Source organism: Myotis myotis, unplaced genomic scaffold, assembly GCF_014108235.1.
Source record: "Myotis myotis isolate mMyoMyo1 unplaced genomic scaffold, mMyoMyo1.p scaffold_m19_p_3, whole genome shotgun sequence".
Lineage (NCBI taxonomy): Eukaryota > Metazoa > Chordata > Mammalia > Chiroptera > Vespertilionidae > Myotis > Myotis myotis.
Genome location: NW_023416335.1, coordinates 182302340 through 182324358, shown reverse-complemented (window position 1 = coordinate 182324358; position 22019 = coordinate 182302340). Strand labels below are relative to the sequence as shown.

General features: G+C 39.9%; 1 protein-coding gene and 1 non-coding gene across 3 annotated transcripts in view; both read right to left on the bottom strand.

Moving 5' to 3' along the window:
* GYS2 (glycogen synthase 2) overlaps positions 1–22019 on the bottom strand; it is a 47644-nt gene that overhangs the window by 14680 nt on the left and 10945 nt on the right. For both annotated transcript variants that reach the window (XM_036300770.1, XM_036300772.1), the window contains 8 exons: positions 18114–18296; positions 12326–12470; positions 11726–11843; positions 11422–11542; positions 9434–9540; positions 8726–8785; positions 7562–7640; positions 6441–6554 (listed from right to left, as the gene is read on the bottom strand). In XM_036300770.1, the coding sequence (XP_036156663.1) occupies positions 6441–6554; positions 7562–7640; positions 8726–8785; positions 9434–9540; positions 11422–11542; positions 11726–11843; positions 12326–12470; positions 18114–18296 (927 nt within the window). The remainder of the gene's footprint in view (positions 1–6440; positions 6555–7561; positions 7641–8725; positions 8786–9433; positions 9541–11421; positions 11543–11725; positions 11844–12325; positions 12471–18113; positions 18297–22019) is intronic.
* On the bottom strand, positions 7176–7338 carry LOC118652363. Its single transcript, XR_004966604.1, has one exon. It is a non-coding gene; the product is annotated as a U1 spliceosomal RNA (small nuclear RNA).

Genomic DNA, 22019 nt, shown 5'->3' with positions numbered 1-22019 from the left:
CACTAGGAAAGGAGACCAAAAACACAGATATGACTGTCTGGGCAACCATCAAATCAACAACCCATTATATTCTCTTGGAATATATTAGGAAAGGGGGATTTGAAAGGCATTGTGCCTATTTGGCATGTCCACACTTAGGAAAATTTGTATCTCCAAAGCCCATTTTGGAACATGAAAACATGGCTTGTTTGTTTTGTTCCCAGCCAAACAGAATGATCAAGTGACTAAAATAAGAAGACAGCTGCTCTGGGCCCTAAAACAGGCGATTGCAGAAACCCAAGGTGGAAGAAAGGATATTAGAAGTCAGCCCAAGGTTATGGGGGGGATTAAATGAGATCCTGTATACAAAGCCCCCAGCAGAACACCTGGCTTCTATCAAGCCCTGGATCAGAAGGGGAAAAACAAATGAACTAAAATTTGTTTGACTGCATTTATCTTAGGAGGGAAATAAGTTCCCAGGGGCGCCGGGGCTGGGGGGCCTGAGGCTGCGCCCCCTTGCCCGGCGGGGCTTGACAAGGGAACTGAGGCTGGGCTGGGGAACCTGAGGCTGCACCAGGGGACCTGAGGCCACACCCCCTGCCTAGCACCAGGCCGGGGGACTTGAGGCTGTGCCCCCCTGACCAGTGGGGCTTGACAGGGGACCTGAGGATGCGCCTCCTGCCCCAGTGCCGGGGCTGGGGGACCTGAGGCTGGGACCCCTGCCCACTGGGGCTTGACAGGGGTGGGGCTGTCCAGGTCTGGGTCTCGCACGATTTCAAGGCACATGCAGGTGGGCGGGAACTTGACTCTGGGTCCCTGGCATGCCCCAGACTCTGACAGGAGGGAGATTTTTATATACATTTTACTAATTTTCTTTTATCTCTGACACTTATATTATAGAGAAAGGGCAAATAGCAACATTAAAATATTTTTTCTAATTAATTCCCTTTTAATGTGCATGAATTTCATCCACCAGGCCACTAGTAGAGTTCTATAAATATACAGACATCAAATAGGACTTATATTATTAGCACAGACCCCGAGTTAATGTCAAGCTTTTAAAGGATATCTATATAATAAAAGCCTAAGTGACCATTACGGCAGAACGACTGGAACGACTGGTCACTATGATGCACACTGACCACCAGGGGTAGATGCTCAATGCAGGAGCTGCCCCGTGGTAGTTAGTGCACTCCCACAGGGGGAGCGGCCGCTCATCTAGAAGCTGGGCTCACGGCTGGCGAGTGGCAGTGGTGGGAGCCTCTCCCACCTCCACGGCAGCACTAAGGAGCAGCAAGCTGAGCAGTAAGGAGCCTGCCACTAAGGATCAATGAGCCAAGTGGTAAGGAGCAAGCAGGTGGGAGGTAAGGAGCGAGGGATCCTGAATTGCGAGAGGATGTACGACTGCCGGCTTAGGCCCGATCCCCCAGGGGATCGGGCCTAAGTGGGCAGTTGGACATTCCCTGAGGGGTTCCAGACTGCAAGAGGGCACAGGCCAGGCTGAGGGAACCTCCCTTCCAGTGCATGAATTTCATGCACTGGGCCTCTAGTTATTAATAAAACACAATACCTAATTCTGAACTGACTAAAGTTTATTTCAGTGCTTTGAGGATATATTGTTAAGAAGGGTTATTCTTTTATTTCTTTTGTATGTGTGTGTTTGCTTTATGATAATAAATGAGTATCTCAAAATATTGATGAGTATAACTGCATAAACAATTTGTATGAGATGAACTTCCTCCTCCATTCACTCTTTGTAAGCCATGTGCTATTGTATCTCTATGCCTTTTCATCTACTTCTGCTGGGTGAGTCCTCCTTCCTGTTATTTGCAGATAAACTCCTGCTCATGGGTCAAGATCTAGCTCACTTGTCATCTCTTTGATAAAACATTTTTTCAAATCCTGCAGGAAAGACAAATCTTCCATCTTCTACTGGACTAAGTACAAATAAAGGCTAATGTTCATTATGAATTGACTGTGTGCCAATATTGTACTAAATGTAACGTCTATTACTTTTTAAAACCCACAACAATTCTATGAATGCGGGCTTATATTATCATTTTAAAGATGAGAAGATTGAGGTACAGGCAGATTAAGTAACTTATAAACTGAATAAGTGGCAGAGATTTGAAGCCTGACAGTGTGAGTACCGTCTTTAAGGACTTGGTATGTTGCCTTCTTTAGACAAGTGGCTGTCCTGAATTAGCTGTTAGATTTCCTCTAAGACATCCTGGACTGGGGACCTTGACTGAGAGCCCCAACTGCATCCACTCTAGATCCACCATAGCAGCTGCTCCTGGCCTATAGACAGGCAGACATGGGTACTAGTGCCAACCTACATCTACCCAGTGGGTGATTATTTTAATGGGTAACCTTTGTTTGGGGAATCCCTGTTGCTATTCAGATGAATCCCCATTAAAATGGTCACATCCAGCTGCTCATAGAATAAGGCAGCCATCGGTCTGAAACTGTTTTGGTGGGTGAAAGATCAAGAAAAGGCTCCTAAATACAGCAAAATGTTGTATGTAGTAACACTAATATATTTAAAATAAGTCAGCAGCAAACCACACACACAAAGACATCTTTTGTATTAAGAAAGGAAGCATTGTAAAATAAGATGAATTTGGGTTGGCCTTTGAGAACTCTTCTTGCTTTTTTGTTTCTTTTTGTGGGCACATGCGCACCCATCTGTATGTGTTTTTTCCACTAAACTGACAAGCCATGTTGAGTTGTCTTGGTCCACTGCTTTCCCCCCTTTTGAGTCACTACATGGTGCTGCTATGTGTATACATTTTCATGTGTTTGTTCCTCATTATGAATTCTAGTTTTTTGCTAATTACATTTGACTTTCCTGTCTGTAAGAAAAAGAAAGAAAAAGAAAAAAAAAGAAAGAAAAAAAGAAAGAAAAAAGGCTGAGACTGTTTGAGAAACGGGCTGCAGTCCGTGGCTCCTCTTACCGCCCCTTCCTTCCTGCTTTCTTTGCAGTGTCTGACTGCACCTTCCCGCCTGCTCATGCTCTCACCTCTTTATCCTTCACACATTTCTTCCAACAAGCGTTTTCATATCTAATCATGTCTTAGTGTCTGCTTCTCAGAGGATAAAACAGAAAAAAAATATGGGACATGATCCCTGCCTCAAATAACGCAGTCTCTCTGGAGAAAGGAATAAATTTCATGTATATAATTCAATGTGATCATTCCATTTATTTCAGTAGTCTTAGGAATGCAGATAAGGAAAGACGTGTTCTGTCTGGAGTAGAGGAGTGTATAGTAAGGAAAAGTGCAAGGAAGAGATGACTTTTAGATTGGATCCCAAAGCAATAGCTAGAATGACTGAGATAAGGGTATTTCAGAAAGAGAGAATAACATTAGTCAGCAATGACACAGGGGTATGAAAGTGTTTAGTATCTTTCCCAGTTCTCGGAAGTTGCCTCACTGCTATCACACTTAAAACAAAAACATAAATCAGCAAAGTATACTTTGTTCAAAACTGCAAGGGACCTGAAGTCACAGTCACCCCAAGAGCAAAGGAAGCCAGCCTCATCTCTCCTTTTCCACCCTCCCACATCCTCACGTCTATCTGTATTTATTGCACATAACATGTTCCAGGCACAGACAGGTTGTCAGAGGAAGATTCACAAATATGGTAGGACATAAAATGTTCTAAGAAAAACAGAAATCTACAGGAAAATAATTGGCTTTCTTGCCCCCACTATTTATTTCCTTTCTGAGAGACAAAAATTATATATACAAGTAAATAAAATAAGAAGCACCAATCGGGGGTAAATTATATGAGGAGGCCAAGCTACTGTTAATATACTCTGTGATGAGTCTCTGTGGATCCAATCCAGCTGAAACATGTAAAGGAAGGGGCATCCTTGGCAGAGACAATCCTGCATTTCCAGGGGAAAACTTGTAGCCTGACTATTTATTATAGAAGGTATGCTAAGTGTTGAAAAGTTTGGAAATGCAGAAACACAAAGAAGAAAAGACAAACCACCCATAATTGTATGACACAGGGCAATATACACACATATATGCATGTGTGCATGTGTGTGTGTGTGTGTAGAATATCTATAATAATGAAACGTAATATGCTAATTAGACCAGATAGCCGAATGTCCTTCTGGACGTCATTCCGGACAAAGCTGCCACAGAGGGGGTTGAGGCAGAGGCAGTTAGGGGTGATGAGGCAGGCAGGCGAGCAGTTAGGGGCATCAGGCAGGCAGGCAAAGTGGTTAGGGACGATCAAGCAGACAGATGAGTGGTTATGGGTAATTAGGCAGTCAGGCAAGTGGTTAGGATTGATCAGGCAGGCAGAGTGGTTAGGGGTGATTAGGCAGGCAGGCAGGTGAGTGGTTAGGAGCCAGGAGTCCTGGATTGCAAGAGGGATGTCCGAATGCAGATTTGGGATTGGGCCTAAACCAGCAGTCGGATATCCCCCGAGGGGTCCCAGATTGTGAGAGTGTACAGGCCAGGCTGAAGGCCCCCCCACCCCCAGCATGAATTTCTTTCCCTGGGCCTCTAGTATTTGAAATAAAAAGGCTAACACAGCATGGAACATTTTATAAACAGCTAGAGAATTTCTTCTGCTTGATTTCTGCAATGTTTTCCTTTTCTAATTCTCTGCTCTGTCTTTCTTTCCCTGACTTTTTATCTTAGAATCCTCCTCTTAAATCTCCATTCATTCAACTTTGTCTTCCAACATGGCAAGATGGTTATTCCCTAGTCTCCACTACTGCCCATGCACTGGTAGCTTCCTTAACAACTGCCCTTGTAACCCCCAGACCTATGTTTTCTAAGTAACATCTCAACTTGAATATCTCACATGTCACTCATAGTCATTCTATCAAAAACTGAACTCAATTCATGACATGACTCTCAAACCAATTTCTACTAAAGCTTTCCCTTGGTTTTTAGAAACTGTTGGTTAGATACTGAAGCCAGGAGACTATTATTCTTGCCTTCTTTCTCTTTCTCACTTCTAATGTCCATTGGTCACTAAGTATGATCTTTTCTATGTGCCACCATCTCTCCCATTGTTTCACCCTCTCCAATACATTTGACATGGCCTTTGTAAGGGGCCCTCATCATCTCTCACCTATACTGTTGCAGTGAGTCCTTAATTTGTCTCCTTCCACTACATCCATCCAAGTCTACATCAAAGACTTAATAAAAAATAAAAAGTGAATATAAGAATAGACTACTTTTTCAAGAAATTTTGCAGAGCCCTAACTGGTTTGACTCAGTGGATAGAGCATCGGCCCACGGACTGAAGGGTCCCAGGTTCGATTCCGGTCAAGGGCATGTACCTTGGTTGTGGGCACATCCCCAGTAGGAGGTGTGCAGGAGGCAGCTGATCGATGTTTCTCTCTCATCGATGTTTCTAACTCTCTATCCCTCTCCCTTCCTCTCTGTAAAAAATCAATAAAATATATTTAAAAAAAAAAGAAATTTGCAGAGCAGGAAAGATAGAAACATTTAAGAACATCAGAAGGAGACCGGGTTAAGGCAAAGTTGTTCCTTAATGTAAAGAAATTCAAAGAATATTTGTCAACAGCAAGGAAAAGAGTTGTCTTTTATTGCCTACACTGTAAGAGAGGGTAAACAGGCTAAGTTTCCCACGAATGTGGGAGGAAATGAGATCCTATAAAAACCCTTAGGACCTCAAGGAAAGGAACCCAGAAGAGGTAAAACATCTATAGTTGAGGCCAATATAGAGGGACAGTAAAGGAGTTTACACTTTTGAATTCTCAGTTATGTCACCTGCTAAAGGTGAAAGAAAGAAGGGAAAGGGAGACCTTTGAAAAGATAGGTAAAAGCTTGTGACACCTTGATCTTGAATACTGGTGAATGAAATTGAGTAGGGTTAAGCAATTATTTGTCGACATGTTCACCATTGCCAACCACACTTAGCAAATGCCTGGAACAAAGAGGCCCTCAGTAAACATCAGAGAGGTTAGGCACCACCGTGTTAGAAACCAGGTCTTAGTCACACAGCGAGCACTGTGCCTAGTCATTGTAGAAACTCAAGAGTCAAAAATATAAATTGGTCTACAGGAAATCGCATAAAAACATCATTAGCCACATTCTTAAAAACTGGAAACTTCTCAGTTTTCCCCTTTAAGTTGAACATTATCAGAAAGAAACAAAGATAATTCATGTAATCTCAGAGATTTGTTAATTCTTAGGAAATATTTAAATCATTAAAAATTAGATAGCCTCCTTATGCTTACTACCAGATTGTGCAGTGAAAATAAATGCTAGAATTATGAATCATAAAGCCATAAACATTCTTCAGTTCTCAAGAATGATAACAAAATAGTCATTATATTTTAATTACCCAAGAGAGGAAACAAAATTAATCTCCTTTAGAAAACAAATAAAGAAGGCTTCTAATAAATTCTCAGTAAATATATGCTATGTCACCTTGAAGTGACCTACAGAAACAATTAGTTCTACCTTCACTCTGTCTGTGCGGCTGTTGAAAAGTCCAATCCGCCTAATGGTGCTGAGGATGGGGTCAGTCGAGTCATCGATCATGTTGTGAGTGGTCACTGGAGGCAAAGACTGTCGCTGAAGTAATGGGAGAAAATGTCAATCATGGAAAGAACTAATGTGTGACTAATTGCAACAATAGGTCATTGGCAACATTTCATACAACCTTCCTCCAGTCTTTTGAGACGACACTAATGAGGATGACTAAGGTTTGTGTGTTTCAGTGGACGAAAATGGGTTCAAGCACGGCCTTTGTATATGGTGAACACATGCTACTTTTGTTTTTCACCTGCAGCCACTATACAAAAGGCCAAGGCATCTTGCCTGCTCCTGGGATTTACTTGAAATATGAATGTCCTGAAATCTTGCCTTGAGAGGAGCTCCTCTTTTATTTTTATTTTATTTTATTTTTCTTTATTGATTAGGAGCTCCTCTTTTAAATCCTTTAGTGGGGCTGTCCTCCAGTGACTGATCCCTCACTATAATGACAAGAGTTTGCTGTACGCCTAACACAACACTTACCTTTTCTTCTTTGCAATAGTTCTTCTTGTCTGAGAAACATTCACGTTTTCTCTACTGTAACTCAAAATTTTATGCTTTTTGAAAAAATTAGGTTTTTATTGTCATTGCACATACACTTCTTTTCAATTGGACACAATGGTTCCAAATTATTATTATTATTGTTATTATTATTAGTGCCCGGGGAGAGTGCAAACACAGTCCCTCACTACCACAAACTATGCAGTTGAGTTTTCTACATTTGGGGACATCACAGGGGTCAGCACAGCCAGAATGCAATGGGTGAGCCTTGCCCTGGGAAGCTACCCTTGGGATCATGGCATCTTCCCTGCTAAGTAAATATCAAATATAATTTTAAATTGGATACAAGAAAAGCCCTGTGTCCAATTTCTCTTATGAACCACTCATAAAAGAGAACACAAAGTTGACATTTTGGTGAATACAGAAGAATGACTTTCTAGTCCTTGAGTTTAAAAATTTCCCAAATTAGCCCATTCCAATAAATTAAAATATCAAATACATTGATTTTAACATTGGGAAGTGGTAGGCACTTTTTTCTTTACTACCTGAGTTGAAAAGATGGCTCTTTTCATTATTGTTAGATCATCTCGATCCAAAATATTGTTCATATCAGGAATTTCTCCTCTGTGGGAAAAACAATGTTAATAATAAAAATAAAAACAACTGGCACTCATTCGGTGCTCTTTTGTGTCAGATACTGTTCTAAGCACTTTAAAAATAAAAGTAAATATAGTTTCCAGATGAAGCTCACAGATAAATTCCTAAAGTGTGAAGAAGTTTGGTAAAGATAGCATTGCTCCAGCCAGGGGACTCAGGCAGTTGGAGTGTTGGGGCTCATACAGGAGGCAACCAATTCTTGCACTTCAATATTCTCTCTCTCTCTCTCTCTCTCTCTCTCTCTCTCTCTCTCTCTTTCTCTTCCTCCTTTCCTCTCTAAAATCAATAAGCATATCCTCAGGTGAGGATTTTAAAAATAGCATAAAAAATCAAAATTGATTTTTTATAGCATTCATGTTCACCACCAGGGGACACTCTCATTGTTTTGCCCATTTCTGAGTACTACATTCTGAGTGGCCGTAACTTGTCCATCTTTAAGTTGATACTTTCACTGGTAAAGAGAAATGATGTTCACCTAATTCCATGGGTCAGGAGACAACATGGTTTTCTCTTCAAATCACAGAAAAAATCATGTATTTTAGTATTATTATTATTATTAGGTTATAATACATTTAAATTTGATTTTGTTATTTAGTCTTTATTATATCTGTAAATTACATATCTTATTTATTATTTATTAAATAAACACATACTCAGTACTATTAATATGTTAATTAATATTCATTAATATGTTTGGTTAATAAATAAATCCTGATTTAATATGTCAACATAATTAATATATTAAGCCAATATATACTTTGACTTAAAATCTCATGAACTCTTAGCTTCAGATTGGCATACTAACACTTAACAAGATTTTCATTGAATTAGAACCTATTTGCATATATAAATATGTTCTCATTTGTAAAACCTGTTTACAAGTGTTTGTCAGATGAAGGATAAAGGAAAACCTACTGATATGATGTCACACATCTTCAAAGGGTGTTAATTCCTTTATATTCAGAACAACATAAATGTATTATACCACTGAAACTGTTAAGATGGAATGTGACATCCAAATGTTTGAGGTGGTACGTGTTCCAAACACCTACCTTAATAAGGCGTCATAGAGTTTCTTTCCAAACTTTTCCTTCACAGAATGTGCAATGTCCCTGATTGGGGAAAAAAATCTATAATTAAACAGTGTCACAATTTTACATCTTTATTCATCATGATAACGCTATTGTTAGTGCATTGTTAAAATTACAGTTCTCTTTTGTATTGACTCCTCTATTATCTTCGTATTTGCCAATTTGGCTTGAGTTAAAACATCCAGAGCTGAGGCAGCAGAGCCCTGACCAGCCCACATTGTTTAACTTTTTTTTTGCTTGATGATATTCAGGGTAGGGCTGAGGGTTGGGAGGGGGAGTAGAAGGAGGTATAGATGTAACAAGATTGGGAATGTGTTGATAATTGTTGAATATAGGCTATCGGCACAGAAGAGGTCATTATACTAATTTGTTTACTTTGCCATGTTTTTATTTGCATAATAATTTTTAAAAAATTCAACCCATCTTTAAAGAGTTCTACAGAGGCTTTATCCTTCCATGATAGCCTATTGCAAAATTTTTATTGTAACCCGGTTGTATAGCCATTACCTAATCTAGCATCATAGCCCAATGAGAAGAGAACCAAGTAGTATTTATGCTATAATAATCTTAAGGAAAAAATAGTTCAGGAATATATATATCAGAAATCATGCACATAAAAATAACCCTTTGCAGTTTTTGCTTGAGAACATTTACAAGACATGAGATTACCATAGCTGCTTTCGCACTGCCTGGCCTTTCAGGGTTTCCACATTGAAATTGTTTGTCTTGGCAGGCATAATGAAAAACACCACCACTGTGACGTCACTTTTATGCATCTAATGAGGGATCAGAAAACATAACAGAGTCAATGACCAAAGATAAAATAAAACGTGTGACAGGCGGACCTCCCATTTTGAACAAACAGTGTTTAAAAATATCTTTAGGCAAAAAGAATACTTTTTGTGATTCACAGAAAAATTGTACCCGCCTTCCTAAGGTTTTTTCAGAAAATTTATTTTAAATTGGGCTTTCAATAGATGTTTGTTGATTAAAAATTTTAAAATTCAGACAAAATATTTTCATGGCATGAATCACCTAAAATACCTAGCAATTGATATTGTTATCACAATCTTCTCTGTAGTTAAGAAAGTAAAACAAATTTGAGCTAATACTAAAGGGTCAAAATTCGCTCTTTAAAATTTAAGATTGGAAACTTAATGAGGATTTAGTTTTGGTTTATTCTATTTTTTCCCCTTAGCTTATATACACTGATTTACACAAAAGATTATTTACATTTTTTGTCAAGTTTCTTTATTCTCATGATATCACATTTTGGTTTTTTAGCACGAAGGTAAAGAAGCAAGCATAGGCTCAGCAATTTTGTTGATGCAGGCACTGTGCTGGATGCAGTCATGGGAATGAAAGCATAAACTCAAACCATGAACAGATGAACGCTCATATGTTCTAGAAATGACCATCTTCTGAGAGCAGGGCATTTTACCATCTAATCTGCCGCCTCGCACTCTAGGGCCTGACGATCTATTCAAAAATCTATGGAAATCTTAGCTATTGTAAATTGTGCTGCTATGAACATAGGGATGCATATATCCTTTCTGATTGGTGTTTCTAGTTTCTTGGGATATATTCCTAGAAGTGGGGTTACTGGGTCAAATGGGAGTTCCATTTTTAATTTTTTGAGGAAACTCCATACTGTCTTCCATAGTGGCTGCACCAGTCTGCATTCCCACCAGCAGTGCACAAGGGTTCCTTTTTCTCCACATCCTCTCCAGCACTTGTCCTTTGTTGATTTGTTGATGATAGCCTGACAGGTGTGAGATGGTACCTCATTGTTGTTTTGATTTGCATCTCTTGGATGATTAGTGACTTCAAGCATGTTTTCATATGTCTCTTGGCCTTCTGTATGTCCTCTTTTGAAAAGTGTCTATTTAGGTCCTTTGTCCAGTTTTTGATCGGGTTGTTTATCTTCCTTTTGTTAAGTTGTATGAATTCCCTATAAATGTTGGCGATCAAACCCTTATCAGTGATAACATTGGCAAATATGTTCTCCCATGCAATGGGCTTTCTTGTTGTTTTGTTGGTGGTTTCTTTTGCTGTAAAGAAGCTTTTTTATTTCATAGCAGCACAATTTACAATAGCTAAGATTTGGAAACAGCCTAGGTGCCCATCAGCAGATGAGTGGATTAAAAAACTGTGCTACATCTACACAATGGAATACTATGCTGCGGTAAAAAAAGAAGGAATTCTTACCATTTGCAACAGCATGGATGGAACTGGAGAGCATTATGCTAAGCAAAATAAGCCAGTCAGAGAAAGATAAACATCACATGATCTCACTCATTTGTGGAATATAGTGAACATCATAAACTGATGAACAAAAATAGATACAGAGGCAGAGAAGCATTGAACAAAGTGTCAAACTTCAGCAGGAAGGCAAGGGAGGGTAGGAGGGGGTAAGAGATCAACCAAATCAACCAAATGACTTGTATTCATGGACACAGACACTAGCGAGGTGAGGGCATTGGCGGGGAACAGGGGTGGAAGAGGGTGGTGGAGGGGAGAGGCCAGGGAGAAGTCAATAGGGGAAAAAGGAGACATATGTTCTACTATTTGTAATACTTTAAACAATAAAAAAGAAAAAAAAGTCTATGGAAGCCATAGCATAGGAAACATGATATAACACTGGAGAGCTTCCTTACCCTCAGCAGGAAATTGAGCCTGGATAAGGACTCTAGGAAGATGTCAGCTCCTTTGTTTGAAAACTCATACCTCCCAGCAATGAAAAAGAACAAAGTTTTTTCAAGATCAAAGTCCAGATGACTAAAACAAAACAAAACAGTTTCAAATGAAAGAAAGCACCAGCAACAAAATGTACAAAGGGAATCCTGTTAAAGTACAAAGGGGATGGGAAAGATAAACATGTACTGTAACAACACCGTTTTCTCTATACCAGAGATCCCTAACATTGCACCCTAACTTTTTTTAAGAAAGAAAAACACATACCCGTAAAAATGACCCCGAACAAATTCTTGTATCCTAGCCTTGTACATTGCATGTAGATTTTGAAACTCATGCATTGCTGAAAATTTCTTAACATTCAAGCCATTTGGAGTAACTACATCTGGAGAAGCAAAAATAAAATAGTTATGAAAATGTTCTTTTGAGAGAGAATATCATTGTAGAAAAACAGTGTATTTACATTTATATAAAGTTTGATTCTATTAACATTTCCAGGTTATGACTATCATAGAAATGAAAATTCATAAATGTTCACAATAAATTGTAGAAATAGGAAACGAGGAGTGCATGACCAAAATAACATTGGTTCAATGACATAGCAGAGTTAAAAGCAATAATGATGATTGTTATAGTTCCATTGCTTATGATGCACCAGGCACGGCTCGCAGTGCTTCACAATGTAACTCATTAAATCCTTGTAACAACCAATGGAGTCGGTGCTCTCGATTGCATTTCCAGTGGCAAAAACATTTTTTCCCCCTCTACTGTTTTCTGCTTTTTGTTTGTTTGTTTGAACCAAAGTTCTCATGCTCTCTTGTCATTTGGAATGGAAAGATCAGTGACAAACTGAGGGGTCAACATTACCAGGCTTTCTCTTCAGCATGTGCTCTGCCTCTATTGCTGTTATTTCAGAAACTGTGGTGAACACGTGCGCACAATGGACGGAGGCCCGCTCCAGGCAGTACCGGTGGTAGATCTGCCTTTCCCCAGCCTCTTTGTCTATGTCAAACTGTTCAAAACAAAACACAAGCACACGTCCATTTGCGGACACTGATTCTTCCACGCAAGCAAAACAAAGTCACATATTTTTCATATTGTGTTCCCCAAAAGCCGTGTGAAATTTTATGCCCACTAAAAAGTAACGAACATTTGTATTTAATCCCATTACTAAGTGCAGAGCTACTTATGCTTACACAGGTGTTGCTTACTTCATTTCTGCTACAAAACTGCTATGTAAACCCCTGAGTAAATGACATTTCCACTTTGTTATAATCACATAGAAATCTTGATTTTCTTTGGCATTTCAATTATACTTTTATTTATCCCACATTTTATAAATACTGAGCTAATTTCTTTCCCCAAGGTCCTTATCATGTTTTTGCCCATAAACAATGAAGTAAAGCTGACATAAAAATTGATACAAAAATTAGGTTAATTATTATTATCCTTAACTCACTGAAAGGAAGCCTGACAATGAAAAGACAAATGTTTTTCCATGACTATTGTAGTCCTACCACTATATAATTTCAAGGGTGTACAGTTATATTAATTAGATAGTGTGATAGATTGTGTAATCATTCTATCAAGCCAGTCAGAATATTCATTATTCTGGGTATCTTAGCTTAAAAATATACGCACAATAAGCCAAACCCCCACAATTAAATAGGTGCCAACAGTTGCGGGCTTTTGCCATTTGGCTTAGTTACTGAATATTATTTTTAATATAGTTGCATATGAAAGTAGCAGTGTCTAAGAGAAAAAGCTATATAGTTTCTGGCCTTGTATCAGCAATGCACTTTTCATATTAGAAGCTTTTCAAAACTATGCATCAGACATTCTTCTAAGCAGGACATCATATTTAATCCTCATAAACCACTGAGACACTTATTTTGTCTTCATTTTATAGAGGGGGGATCGAAATTTCTAAAGTTTAAAGAACTTGCTCAATGTAATATTCATATCTTAGCAGAGTCCTGTTGATCCAAATCAGCCTGACTGCAAACTTGTGCTCTCACCTGTTTTTATACCATTTAGTCTCTAGCTCAATCAACAAGTCAGTCCCAGTAATTACTGTACCAGAGAGAGGGAAATACTAAAAAAAGATTTATTAGATGTTTCTAAAGATTAGAACAAGATAATTTTAGAATAGTCTCTCTGTAATATTTACAAACATCTCTCTGAAATGGGTTGAACCTGGGTTCTCTCTATATGGTATTCTTGAATCAGCAGAAGTTTTTCTTAAAAGCTTTTTATGGCTGGTCTTATTTATTCAACCAATCTCTCATTCAACCAATATTTGTGGAATAATTTATGTGTTTCTGTTACCTTCAAAGAGCCTATAACTTAGTGAGGAAATGAGTAAAAATCAGGCGGAAATGAGTAAGTGCCTGAGTAAGGTATGAGATCAGAACAGGATAGGAAAAGTATCTCATCCTATATAATAAAACCCTACTATGCAAATCGACTGGACAGCAGAATGACTGGACACTATGACATACACTGACCACCAGGGGGCAGACACTCAACACAGGAGCTGTCCCCTGGTGGTCAGTGTGCTCCCACAGGGGGAGTGCTGCTCAGCCAGAAGCCAGGCTCATGGGTGGCGAGTGCAGTGGCGGTGGAGGGAGACTCTCCTGTCTCCACTTCAGGCAGGTGGTGAGGAGCGAGGGGATCCGGACTGTGAGAGGGGTATCTGACTGCTGGCTTAGGCCTGATCCCGGGGGGGGGGGGGGAGGGGGGGGATAGGGCCTAAGCTGGCAGGTGGACATCCCCTGAGGGGTCTTCGACTATGAGAGGGCGCAGGCCAGGCTGAGGGACCCCCACCCCCAGTGCACGAATTTCATGCATCAGGCCTCTAGTACTATATAAGTGTTCATATTATCAATATCACCTCTAGAATGTAAGATTTTTAGGGATAAGAACCATGAGTTATGCATAAAATAGCATTTGGACATGAAAATTTAATTTGAGGAAAGATTATTTTAGGCTGAAAAATTAACTGCCCTAACAAACAAATATACTAAGTCAAATGAAATTTGCAGAAAATAGCAAAATGTATGGTGTGACTGTGGCATTGGGTGTAGAATGTAGGAGACATAGTAGGGTGACATCCTGGTAGGATATAATAGAGCCAGGCCCCAGAATTCCCTGAAGACAAGACTAGAAATTTAGCCTTTGTCCTGTATACAATGGCAAGACTGAATGGGCTTGTTTAGAGATATGGTAAAGACAGCCTATGTTTAAGAAAAATAATTCTGGAAAAGTATGTTTCTTATCTCACTGAGCTTTTGTAAAGAGCAAATGAGGTAACAAGTCAAATATTTACAAAAGTTCCTCACACACAGAAAGTGCTCAAGAACTTTAACTATTGTTATTATTCATTGTTGTTGTTAGGAATAATATGATTTCATATATGGGGCAGTGTTTAATATTTAGACATGTAGAGATGGGATGATAGGTTTTCTAAGTGAGCAGACCAAGTACGCAAAGGTGAAGACAGGCACTTGTGCATGTTTCTGTCTTTTCCTGGCCCCATGGGGCCCCTTATCTTTTAGGCCTGTAGTATGTATGCCTGGTCACACCCATAGGCTTCACAGCAACCCTATCTATTTACACTGTCTACTTTCCCCCATATTCATGACAGCATGTTAAAATCTCTGTCTGGTCATTCCAACATCTAAAACATATCTGGGCCTGGTTCCTTTGACAGTGGAACTTCCTTCCCTGTGTTTTTTTTTTTTTTATATCTCATAGCCTTTTGTTGTATTCTAGATAATGTGTATAAAAGAACAAAGAATGAGGTATAAGGTTACAGTGGAGGGTAACCTTATCATTGAAGTTCACTAGTTTAAAACTTGGTCAGAGGAGAGAGTTAAAATCCATGCGACCATTGTGTACCAGTTGGCTTCCTTCACAATTTTCTAATCCCAAACAGCAATGTCCTCATTTCTATCAAGGAAATTCTGTTGCTATTAAAAAAAGAGAAGCCAAAACCTAAAAAAAATTTTTTTAAAGCATTAGTTGTCTAGCTATTTTATTTCGTTGAATGTATTGAGGTGACATTGATTAATAAAATTATATAGGTTTCAGGTGTACAATTCTATAATACATCCTCTGTATGTTATATTGTGTGTTCACCACCCCAAGTCAACCTCCTGCCATCACCATTTATCCTCCTTTCACCCTCTCCAACCTCCCCCAACTCCTTCTTAGTTATCTAGCTATTTTAGTGGAGGGAAAAGTTGACCCATTACTGGACTAATAAGAATAAATTTAAAAATATCTTGAAGAGTCTCAGAAATTCATACGCTGGCTAGAATGGTTGGAATGCTCTTTCAGCTAATAAATTTAACTAAAAACTTAAACCAACTTCAAAATCTTTGTGAATTGGCTAGTAACAAAAAATGTTTTCAGTTATCAATTACTATTTGAGTAAGTAGTTTTATCTTTCTGGTTTTAGAGAAGTTGAATACTTTTATTTTTCTTCTCATTTCCCCACTCCTACCCCATGTTCATCTGCCTGAGCCAGAACTTACTGAGGCAGATCTTGGGTCTTGTTTCAAAGACTAAATTCTGACTCATTTCTTATGTTGAACTTTAAAAAACTTTCCATGTATATAATTTAGTTGTTTTCTTTTTTATGTATCACCCAAATTCTAAACCCAATGTGAGTATGGGGAGAGGGTCTACTATGGAAAATGATGATAGGGTGTGCTTTTTCTGTAAGAAATGATTATGAATTTAATTCAAAATCTAGTTCTTGACTACTTATTGTTTACCAGTGACTCTGCTGGGCAGGGCATTTTACTAGAACAATGGACTGGGGTCTTACTTCAACCAGCGAGGGGCTTTAAGTTGGGGAATATATAATCCTATTTGAAGATAGTATGATATAAATACTGACCTTTATCAAGAGGATAAAGTTGTTATATATAACTATATATACTACCATGCATTTGTTCCTTAAAAAAAACAATAGCTGAAGTATATTCTTAGTTGTTTTCCTTAATTACTATATAATGCTCTTAAGAATTCTACAGTAAAATATTTGGTATGCCTCTCTAACATTTTCTCTTTCACAAAAATCAAAGTCTGCCCTTCTCCAGGAAACATGGTTGGTGAGCTTACCACAGATCACTGGTTTGCCCTTATTAGTCTATCAACATCATATGCCATTAAAAAATTTCCCAGCTCTCCTGACTTTCTGAGTCCTGTGGTGACTTTATTTTAAATGTACATCTTTTGTTTACAGTTAGAGACCTTTCGAGTAGGTTGACCTTTTTATAGGTCAACTCTCTTTAGGATCATTCATTGCTTTGCAAATGTTTAAGTTTGTCAAAAAAAAAACTTTTCTGCATTCAATGTCCAAGTGTCTTTGAGATAGTAGTATAACTTGTCACAACCATTTATGTACCAGAAGCCCGGTGAATGAGGTTTGTGCATGGGGTGGGGAGGGGTTCCCCAGACTGGCCTACACCCTCTCACAGTCCAGGACCCCTTGGGGGATGTCTGCCTGCCAGCAGTCAGACATCCCTCCACAGTCCGGAGCTCTCGCAGTCCAAGACCCCTCTCTCCTTACCATCTGACTGCAGTGGACGCGGGAGAGGCTCCCGCCACTGCCTCTGCGCTTGCCAGACATGAGCCTGGCTTCTGGCTGAGCAGCGCTCCCCTGTGGGAGCACACTGACCACCAGGGAGCAGCTCCTGTGTTGAGTGTCTGCCTCCTGGTGGTCAGTGTGCCTCATAGCGACCAGTTGTTCTGCCATTCAGTCAATTTGCTTGTTACACTTTTATTATATAGGATTACACACACACACACACAAACACACACACACACACACACACACACTATTTCATAGAATCCTAGCACTTTTTTAAAACTGGAAAGTCTTTAGAAATCAACTTTCTGACACACTCATTTTCCTGACAGTAAAACAGAACCTCTAAGATAGTAAATTGATTTGATTGGCAATAGAGAAACCAAATCTACAACCCCCCTGGCTTAGTGGTATGCACATGCCTTGTTGATATTATTGGCAGATGATGTAAAAGACATACTTTAATCTGATTTAACTGGTGGGAAATAGAAGGAAGAAGTCAAAACAATGACCTTGGGTCATAGAATCGAGCAGTCTTCTCAAATGAATAGACATAACTGGTCACCAAGGACCCACATCCCTGTTTTTAATACCTTCCGTCTTACTTGACCCTGATAAAAACCCCACCTATGCATTGCAGAGTTACAGGAGAAATCTGACCATTTTTTCACTTGGGAGATAGAGGAAGTAAGGCTCATGGTGCAAGCTGTATGTCTAGAATCCTGGCTCTCTACCTGCCACTCAGAGCTGTGTGTGATACAGGATCCTGGCAGCATTTCCCAAGCTCCAAGGTAGTCAGGAGCCCAACCTGTGTCCACAGTCTTACCTCCCCAGCCCCACGCCTTTGAATCTTGGATCTATTGCTCCAAAGTAGACACACACCGCCTCTCTGTCAAAGGGGCGGCTTTGTCATGCATATTGATTAGTTGAAAGGGCATTGCTGCCATCTGGCTGGCAGATGAAATGTCAAGATCAATACTTCTCATCCTTCAGCTTCCAGGATGAGAAAAAAGGTGGTGAGGGGGACGGTAGTAGGACTATTTACCAACTATTTACCTCATCAAGATGGTTGTAGAAATCGATGTTTGCGGCGCAGAGATACCTCCCAAGCAGTGTGGCATGAGTGGTAAACATTGTAGCGATAGGAAGTTTCCGGGCTCGAGAAAGGATCAGTCCGGTTCCGGCCTGCCATTCGTGGAAGTGGGTAATGACGTGTTTACCGTCTGCATGGTCTGTCACCTACATCAGGAAGGAAGCATTTAGAAAAGCTGGTGGTGAAAGTTACTCTTGCTCATGGCCCACAACATCAGGAAAGTTATCGTGCCTGTAAGTTTTAGCTCAATTTGAAGGGATCTATATATGAAGCAGGTAGATTTAGCAAGAGTGTTTTATAGGATTCAGTGGCATAAAGCCCAGCGGTCCTCATACTTAGCCTACCTACCTCAGGTCACCTGGAAGGCTTGTTAAGCACTGACATCTGGGTCTCATCCCCAGGTAATCTAATTCAATGATTCTGGGCTGGAGGGCAATAATTTTCATTTCTTACAAGTTCGCAAGTGATGTTGCTACTGATGGTCCAGGAAATACTCTTATTTTATTTTTTATTGATTTCAGAGAGGGAGAGAGAGATAGAAACATCAATGATGGGAGAGAATCATTGATCAACTGCCTCCTGCATGCCTCCTACTGGAGATCTAGTCGGCAACCCAGGCATGTGCCCTGACAGGGAATGGAACCATGTCCTCTTTGTTCATAGGTCCATGCTCAACCACTGAGCCACACCAGCTGGTCTGGGAAATACTCTTTGAGAACCACTGACTTAAGCTAAAACCTTTGTATTTGCAAGTATCTGCTCTTGCCCTGGCCTGTGTGTTTAGTGGTTAGAGCATTGGCCCTCAACCTTCTGGCTCTGGTCAGCACCTCTGGAAGGCAACCAATCAGCATGTCTCTTCTCTCTCTCTCTCTCTCTCTCTCTCTCTCTCTCTCTCTCTCTCTCTCTCCTCTCTCTTTCTTCCCCTCTCGGTTTCTTTCCCTTACCTCCCTTCCACTCTCTCTAAAAAGTCAATGGAAAAATTACCCTCCAGCGAGAATTAACATAAATAAAGTGTCTGCTCTTCACAAAGGTTTTCACAGGTATGAACAGCACAGATCAATGGTGCCGCAGAAGCAGGTGACAGCAGAAACAGGACTTGCCCAGAAAAGCCTTGGGGTTTTTTCAGTGTCTTTATTTACCCTTTGAACAAAAAGACAATCTCTGTTTCTGCAACTGCTTTACTTAGAGGAAGTTGAGCTCTTACTTTCTTGCTTCTCTCCCTTGTATTCCCTTTAACAGAAGGATGACAGCAGATACACACACATGTGCACACATGCACACTTGAGGCTGACTTCCGCCCTGGGGGCAGTGGCTCAGGGAGGCAGTTTGCAGACAAAGACACTAACAGATACTAAAACAAGATTTCATATTGGTCATTAGCCCAGATCTGCCAGGACCCTCACCCTCCTTCTCCTATTCTGTCACCAACACAAAGCAATAGGACTGCTTCTCCACCCTCTCCTTTACTTTGAGGCAGCCCTTTATGGCTATTGGACTATGATTCAATCAGTAAGAAAGACTGGCCAGCTCATAGCCACTTGGCCTGGAGGTCAAACCCTCCCTGGTATTAGCTACAACAATCAAGGTTTAACTATAAGACTGCGCACAAAGACCACTAGGGGGTGCACCAAGGAAGCATAACAAAATGTGGAGACAAAGAAACAGGACAAAATTGTCAATGGAAGATATAGAGTTCAGAACCACACTTTTAAGGTCTCTCAAGAACTGTTTAGAAGCCGCCGATAAACTTAATGAGATCTACAAGAAAACTAATGAGACCCTCAATGTTATATTGGGGAACCAACTAGAAATTAAGCATACACGGACTGAAATAACGAATATTATACAGACTCCCGACAGCAGACCAGAGGAGCGCAAGGATCAAGTCAATGATTTGAAATGCGAGGAAGCAAAAAACACCCAACCGGAAAAGCAAAATGAAAAAAGAATCCAAAAATGCGAGGATAGTGTAAGGAGCCTCTGGGACAGCTTCAAGCGTACCAACATCAGAATTATAGGGGTGCCAGAAGATGAGAGAGAGCAAGATATTGAAAACTTATTTGAAGAAATAATGACAGAAAACTTCCCCCACCTGGTGAAAGAAATGGACTTACAGGTCCAAGAAGCACGGAGAACCCCAAACAAAAGGAATCCAAAGAGGACCACACCAAGACACATCATAATTAAAATGCCAAGAGCAAAAGATAAAGAGAGAATCTTAAAAACAGCAAGAGAAAGAAACTCAGTTACCTACAAGGGAATACCCATACGACTGTCAGATTTCTCAACAGAAACTTTGCAGGCCAGAAGGGAATGGCAAGAAATATTCAAAGTGATGAATACCAAGAACCTACAACCAAGATTACTTTATCCAGCAAAGCTATCATTCAGAATTGAAGGTCAGATAAAGAGCTTCACAGATAAGGAAAAGCTAAAGGAGTTCATCACCACCAAACCAGGATTATATGAAATGCTGAAAGGTATCCTTTAAGAAGAGGAAGAGGAAGAAAAAGGTAAAGATACAAATTATGAACAACAAATATGCATCTATCAACAAATGAATCTAAGAATCAAGTGAATAAATAATCTGATGAACAGAATGAACTGTTGATTATAATAGAATCAGGGACATAGAAAGGGAATGGACTGACTATTCTTGGGGGGGAAAGGGGTGTGGGAGATGCGGGAAGAGACTGGACAAAAATCGTGCACCTATGGATGAGGACAGTGGGTGGGGAGTGAGGGCGGAGGGTGGGGTGGGAACTGGGAGGAGGGGAGTTATGGGGGGGAAAAAAGAGGAACAAATGTAATAATCTGAACAATAAAGATTTAATTAAAAAAAAAAAAAAAAAAAGAAAGACTGGCCAGATGGAACCCACTCCCAACATACAGATCTGTGATTCGGCTTTAGACCACACCCCACTTTGCTAGGGATGCTCTTTCTTCACCATCTAATTTTCAGGCTAAGCATCATCGTCTTGAGGTAATGCAAAGAAGGTGAAGAAATCTTACTGCCAAGCTTGGAGGACTTAGGAGAGTGCAGGCTTGGTTCACTTAAAAAGGACTAGTTTGGCCCTAGCCAGCTTGGCTCAGTGGATAGAGCATCAGCCTTCGGACTAAAGGGTCCCAGGTTCGATTCTGGCCAAGGGCACATGCCTGGGTTGCAGGCTTGTTCCCCAGTAGGGGGTGTGCAGGAGGCAGCCAATCAATGATTCTCTCTCATCATTGATGTTTCTATCTCTCTCTCCTTCTCCTTTCCTCTCTGAAATCAATCAATAAATATATTTTTTAAAAAAGGACTAGTTTGGCCAGGCCACCACAGCTCAGTGGTTGAGTGTCAACCATGAACCTGAGGGCATGGTTCAATTTCTGGTCAGGGCACATGCCCGGGTTGCCGGTTTGACCCCCCAGTGTGGAGCATGCATGAGGCAGGCAATCAATGATTCTTTCTCATCATTGATGTTTCTCTCTCCCTCTCTCCTCCTCTCTGAAATCAATAAAAATATATATTAAAATAAATAAAAAGGACTAGTTTCTAATATTCTTTTTTTTCATCTCTGGGATATTTCACTGCTATGGACTCCTTAGCACCTGGTGGGATCACTTCAGCACTTAGTGAATGATAAAAATATCTAAAAGTCACTGCAATTACACAAGAACTCATGCATAATCAAAACCAAATATTTCAAGCTATTTTCTATTCCATTGAATCTATAATTCATATACATAGTGCATGATGTATACTATTTTTTCTTGCGCATATGTTGAGTATCATCTATGTAGCAGCAAATATAATTGGATTTTATACACATCATTCTATATATTAATAAGCATTATTATTACCCCAGTCCAAAGGCTGATAGTTAATT